Below are 7,133 nucleotides of genomic sequence, written 5' to 3'. Positions count from 1 at the left end.
TAGCGATTAACCGGGTTGGAATTTTATATGTAATTTTTCAAATATGCATTACACACACACACCAAATTTTATATACAAATTTTCAATTTTGACCAAATAGTGATTAATTTGCGATTGGTCAGTGGACTACTGACTAGCGATTAATTGGGGATTAATCAGCGTATTTTCACAACTTTTTATGGTTTGAAATACACTCATACGGTCATACCCGAATCAAACATTGCGCAATTTGGTAAAATGAATTTCAAGTTAATATAAACAATATATTTTGTAAACAGGAGCATCGAGTTAGTTGGGACCCGCTGATGGCTGATGCTACAACCGACCCGAGTTACTGGTTAAACTGGAGGGTTTTTCTCAGTGCGTTATGGGTCGTTATTGCTATGATGTTAGCAGCATTCTTAATAATCAAATATGAAGTATTCAACAAAAAGAAAAGAAACCATGAGCGTGACATGGAGCCCATCGGGATTTTGTATGAGGATGAAACTTGGAGGACCTGTTTGAAATCAGTCCATCCCGCGTGGCTGCTTGTTTACAGATTAGCTGCATTTGGTGTAATGTTGGCGTTGTGGATTGCTAATTTGATTATTTATGAACCTAATTCGCTTTTCTTTTACACGCAGTAAGTAATTTTAACTTTTAAGCCCTTTATGATCTTAAGTTCATTATTTTTTTTATTTTTATTTTTTTGTGGATGTTTTTGTGATGAACAGGTGGACATTTGCTTTGGTCACTTTCTATTTTGGGGTATGAAATTAGTTATATACTTATATGCATATGTTCTAAATGTTATTTTATTTTAATTTGTGTTTTGTGTATACTATATGAAGCTTGCATCTTTACACTCGATTTATGGATGTTACAAATATTGGAATGAAGTTGTCGATAATAATATCAATCATGAAAAGACTGCGGGTGCGTGGGGCTACTTTTTTCAAATAGTTTTTCAGGTAAGTTTGTTAAATATAAAGTTTCTTTTGGTGTTAAATTGTGTCTCACTGTTTTAATAAACAGACATGCTCAGGTGCTGTTGGACTCACGGATAGTGTGTTTTGGTTTATAATCTGTCCGTTTCTTGCTCCTGCAGGCCACAAGTTACAGTTTGTATGTTTTTCTTTTTCGTTCTTTAAATTAATGATTTAATTCTGCAATTTCTTTCTGTATTATGTTGAGAGGTATTTTCGTCTTTTCGTTACAGTTTGATGTTAGCTTGCATTCTTTCAATGCTATTTTCCTTCTTGTTGATATAGCTCTGAATCGCCTTGTAAGCTCTGTTATTCGGTATTATATTATAAGTTCATGATTGAGATTTTTATATGCTTGTTGACTTGACTAAATTGACTTTTTTCTAACCAGCGGTTTCCTTTCTTTCGTGTGGCGTATTTTGGTATATGGACGTGTATATATGTCATTTTCCAGTGGATATATCATGCGTGCGTATCAATGTGGTAAGATGAGATCTTGTTTTAACCAAATCCGTAATAAAAATGGATATATAAAACTTATATTATATTTAGTTTCATTGTTCTTGATATTGCAGGTGGCCATATGAGTTTCTTGATTTATCATCTCCATATGCTCCCCTTTGGTATGTTTCGATGTTTTTTTATAGAACGGCAACTTTCTTTTATGTGTTTAGGGCCTTTAGGCCACCACACTCCAATTTGGAGAGCCCCGTTGCCCCACTCTGGCTAGACTATGCTGTCTTAACCAGGTCCACGCTGGCTTCTGAGTTTGCCTTGGGTGTTTCTCGGGAAACCATTCCGCTAGCTGCCACTTGACAGTCGTTGTGCTGTCACAAGAGCATGCTTGCTATTCATCAAATATAAAACATGTATTATTTGCAGGTATTTAGGAGTTGGATTAATTCATCTCCCTGCATATGGCATCTTTGCACTCATAATTAAAGGAAAGCAACATTTATTGTCAAGATTTTCTTAACAAAATGGAGGAATTGGTTACAAGATCCTAAAGGTTAAAATGTTATTATTACTATAATACTATTATTATTTATTATGGGGAAAGTTAACGTAAAGATTAAATTAGCGTGCTAATTGTTAGAATCAAGTAGTGTAATTATATATACGATGCAATTACATAATTACACTATGTTGTATATATGATCCTCACAGTTAGCACGTTAATTTAATTAGTATTTGATCCCAACCCTATTTATTATTATACATTATGTGTGTAGTTAATAACTAACTTTTTCTGTTATATAAATACAGAGGTTGAAGCATACTTTAGGATGTGGGATGGATCATGAGAGGACTAGAGAAGTGGAGATATTATGTTATCTATTAATTTATCTGTCCATTTAATAACCATCTAAATTAGCTAGACCAGCCCATTTTATAACCAAATTTGAGCCCAAAAACAAGGCTTTTGTTACTGTGGACGGTCCAAGAAAATTTACCTTTACATGGGTTACAAAAATCTTTAACATGCTACTTGATAGAGATGTACAAAAAAATCCGATTTAAGCCAAATTGGGTCCCTAACCGACCCAGCCCGCCGGTTCTATCACTGGTTCCCCTTCTAAACTAGTAAATCGGTTTTAAAACTAGACCGATTTCAGAAAAAAAAACCGTTTTAAACCGATTTTAAACTGAAACGATTCGTTTGAACTAGTTCGAACTTTCATGCTCCTAAACCGTTTTCTAAACCAAACTGGTTTTGAGTCAAACTGGTTTTGACCATGATTTGACCAAACCGGTTCGGTTTGACCAAAAAAAAACTGGTTTTGTACACCTCTATCACTTGATACCATATATCAAAATGTTGACAAAGAAAAGAAGTAAACACAACTGTATATGTAGATTTTTTAAATAGTTAATGAGTGCAAGTTATCGGAGCAAATCAAATTATTGATAAATGAAATATTAAAAAATATTGATCATCATATGGGAAGAATTTGAGTAGTCTTACCATATTCACTCCATTGCTTTTTACTTATGCTATTTTTCTTTTTTTATCATACTATGTAGTGCATTCTACCTAGTGAAAAAATAAACCCAAGACATCACGAGGAATAGATTTTAAATAAGTATATGAGTCGAGTTTAATATGGCAAATCAAAATTAAAAGAAAGAATAATGTCATGTTTCTTTTTCATGGATGCCCAACATCGTTGTTTCTCATTAAACGTCTTCTTCATTTTGAGAGCGCCATTGCAAATATTTCATACTGTAGAACTGAGAAACATGAAATATTGAAATCTTTTGCAGATCAATATATTGTTTTAATCTTTCGTAAACGAAAAACTTGATATAGATTAAAGAAAAAAGTTTATGAAACAATTAGTCCTTATAGGGTTTCACATAACCTCTGGAATGTTTGTTGCCTCGTTTTTAAATGGAAGATTTCAAGTAAGAAATAGTTATAACTTAGAAGTGAGTTGGTGAGTGTAATCAATGTTTTAAAAACCGGTATTTTACTTGTACCGGATTTAATTTAAAAATGGTACAACCGGTTGAACCGAAATGTACCGGGAGGTTCAACCGGGATGAGTAATTTACCATATAATTTCGCATAAATACAAGTTCAACTCAAATAATAACCCAAAAATACATTAATAAGGGCATGTTTGGGATTGAGTTTGAAAAATGCTTATTGGTTTTTTCAAAATAGCAGGATTTGGGGCTTTTGGAAAAATGCTTTTCAACCTTTTGAAAAATCTAAAGAAGAAAGTTTTTTGTAATTGCCAAACACATTTTAATTTTTTAGCTTTTTGAAAATACCAATAAGCCAATAAGCATTTTTCAAACCCAATCCCAAACATGCTCTAAATATCAAACTTGAACCAAATACCACACATGAACAATGGTCGAGTCAGATAGAAACTTTGTATTTTGTATACGAAATTAGTCTATTACAGAAGATGTAAATAAACCAATACAAGATTTGCATATACAAAATTGGTTGATTAACGAATTATCGTTTACCTTGTTTACTCGTTTCAATTTTATCTGCTATGTTAAAAGTCAATTTAAAAAAATATGGGCCACAAAAAATATAAAAAATCTCTTGGATTTAAAACCTGTATGCCGGTTTAAACCGGTATTTTTAAGAAAACAGGCGGTACGATGTTCTAGCAAACCGCTTAAAAATACCAGATTCTAAATACCGGTTGCCTTATGAAAATCCGGTATAACCGGTTCAACCGGCCGGTACGTACCGGTTTTTAAAACATTGAGTGTAATATCTAAAAAACGTGACACACCACCATAGCATGTCCCATCCCTAAAACGTTTTACTCACCCACTCATTATTTTCTTTTCTTTTTTCTTCATTGTCTTTTTTTCCCTTAAGTTTTGATTTAACTTTGACGATTGGTACTATTTTTAATGACCAAAATAATGATAATTTCTGTAAACAAGACCATAGAAGGACGAATGTTTTATATACCCTTTTTCTTTTTATTTTTAATTTATTACGAGTGTTTCATTTGTACAAGATTAAAATAATGAGAGAATTTCATATATAACCTAAAAACTTCTTGAATTTCATATACACCCAATGCATAAGTAAAAGTTCATATATGCCATTAAAGCTAGTTAAAATATCAAATTTTTCAGTCCATTAAAAACAATTTAATTATTAAATGTTGACTATATTGCTCTTGCTTCCTCCATTTGTTTACTATATGAAGTATGAATATTCAAGAAACTTAGATGAGGTACATGCATGTATGCATGATGTTTACATTTGTATGGTAGAGGCGCACAAAAATATCAACTTTGGACCTGACCCGGTGTATCTGACTCGCAACCGGTTTCTACTTGTACCCGACCCGCGGGTATAACCTATTGTAGGATTTCTCTCCGGAGACGTACCTGGAACCGAAACCGAAAATACCTGGTCAAAACCCGACCTACCCTACCCGAAACCTGAAAAACCCCCGGAAAACCCAGTAAAATACCTAACAATACCCGGAACCGGTTCCCACCCAATCCAGTTTTGACTTTTGTTGACCATATCCGAAACCGGTTCCTACCCAGTTCATGAAAATACCCCGTTTGTACACCTCTAATGTATAGAAATAGCATTCATTAACTTTTTTGCAACTGAAAAAAAAACTTTTATTTAGCCGGTAATTGTCATCAAAATCTTTTAAGTATGTAAAAACCACAATTGCGTTTTGCCGTTTTGGGTTCACAAAATTCTGAGACCTAGGTCACAACCTCAAACAAAGTACACGACTATTTACTAGCATATATTGACTAAAGGGAGGATTAAAACCTTATATTAATCGAAGACAACAATTTTCTAAAATATAACATATAATAAAGGTCACGTGTTTTGAATTCATGATTTAAGATCTCTATCCGATTATTAACACTGTAAAAGAAAGTCGAATACGAGGGGTAATGCAAAATTTGTATGATGTAACCTTTTCTTGACTTTCGATCAGTCATTGCATTAGTTATGCTACGTGTGTGTTTGCAAGGTAATTCCAAGAAAATATTATAAAGCAACATATTTATAAAATTAATATCTAATAATGAGAGAGAAATTTTATTTTAGTAACAACTTAATCTTGGATATTCCATAATTATTATATCTACATATATGCAAATAGGTAACAAGCCACGTCTCATAATATCTTATTAACTTTTGATGTAAAACCAATAATATGTATAGTTTTTTTTGGAAGTAGGGTACTAAATAACTCACGAGATAATACTAAGTCAACCTTACACGGAAGCGGAGGGCCTTCTGCCGAAAAGATATAACCTCCGCGGAAGAAGTACTCTACTATCAAGGCAAAAATAATCGTCCGCAGATGCGGAATATCTCTCGCAAAGAGAGATATATCCTCCGCGAAAGAAATACTTCATCCTTATTAACTCAAAGAGTTCAGCGGAAGATATCTTGTGCTTAAAAGGCAGGACACCACGTGACAGGGAAGGGAAAAACCAATCACAAGTTGAGATCCCCATAAGCCCACGACTGAACGATGGGCCAATCATAGAAGGCCAATGTTGTACATGCCTACTGCATCTCTGTACGCCAGCTGTTCAACCAATCAGGAATCATTATCATGCTCAGCCATAAGATTAGAAGGTTCCATTGAGTGGGACAGCTGGCCCAATCCTTTGCCTTCCTTCCAGATATAAATGCTGGAAGAGAACCAACGGTAAAGGGATCGGCAACCTTATTCTCTCTAAGAATTTACTCATCATTTACTATATTGATTCTCACTCCGGAGTGTGGTTACAAGAAGCCCCCCTATTCCCCTTTCCTTAACGAGCTCACAGTGTTCGGTTTTTCAGGTTAAGGTCGTCGGAATTCATATCGACTAGTCCCTAGTTACTCCCTTTTGGAATCCTAAGCTAAGCCCACCTAGGGTTAGATTAGTGATTATCCTTTCCCGGTTGAGATATTAAGCTAAACCTACCTAGAGTTAATTTAGTGTTTCTTCACTTTTTAAAAACATGATACTCATGTTTTTAACTTTGACATAAAATAGGCATTTAGTTTTAGTTATAACATAGGACACAAACTTTTTGGAAATATTATAAGGGTGTTCGGGGTGGTATTGGTTGAGGTAAACAAAACCTGATTGGGTACACCACCATCATTGCCATTCTCCATGGAGAGATCGGGTTACCAAAGCCGAAGTGAGGGAGAGAGAGCATCAACCAATCAAAACATTTTCTTTTTTTTCCTCTATCATTCTCCTTACTCAATTACACCTCTAATAAATCTTCATAAATATTTAGAATCTCCTTACTTTAGGCATGACACTCCATTTCAAGTAATTAACTTGGTGTTCTTTTTGGATGATTATGTCTAATGCTTGCATTTAGGAATGCTGATTTATATTTTTCAAATTACTATATGTTCTTTTATGAAATTAACAATTGAAGACGGACAAAAATCTTTCCATGATGAGCGAATAGGAGCAAGAGGTTAGGTTTGGTTATATGTACATTGACTGTCTTTTATCTGATGTACATTTAGCGAACGAACATAAACAAAGGCTCATTCAGTCATTCCTCTCTATTCGGTTCATTTAAATGTTGAATTAAGTGATGAACCAAAGCAAGGAAACTAGTTGCAGGTTGTTTACACAAAAGAACACAAGAACGAATTGCTGTGAAAGCTTTTTGTATTGATGAAAA

At 34.0% G+C, this 7,133-nt stretch overlaps 1 protein-coding gene across 1 annotated transcript; it reads left to right on the top strand.

Moving 5' to 3' along the window:
* Positions 1–292: 292 nt before the first annotated feature.
* Positions 293–2,381, top strand: LOC143614045 (uncharacterized). The gene is made up of 9 exons (XM_077087596.1): positions 293–625; positions 717–750; positions 834–953; positions 1,018–1,107; positions 1,202–1,267; positions 1,360–1,451; positions 1,544–1,591; positions 1,851–1,977; positions 2,235–2,381. The coding sequence occupies exons 1-8, from the start codon at positions 306–308 to the stop codon at positions 1,942–1,944; spliced, it is 864 nt and encodes a 287-aa protein (XP_076943711.1). The 5' UTR covers positions 293–305; the 3' UTR covers positions 1,945–1,977; positions 2,235–2,381.
* The last annotated feature ends 4,752 nt before the right edge of the window (positions 2,382–7,133 follow it).

The sequence above is a fragment of the Bidens hawaiensis genome, unplaced genomic scaffold (assembly GCF_021521415.1).
Source record: "Bidens hawaiensis isolate Kalapana, Puna unplaced genomic scaffold, B.hawaiensis_p1.1 tig00038687_1, whole genome shotgun sequence".
Lineage (NCBI taxonomy): Eukaryota > Viridiplantae > Streptophyta > Magnoliopsida > Asterales > Asteraceae > Bidens > Bidens hawaiensis.
This window is presented reverse-complemented; position numbering and strand designations above follow the sequence as displayed.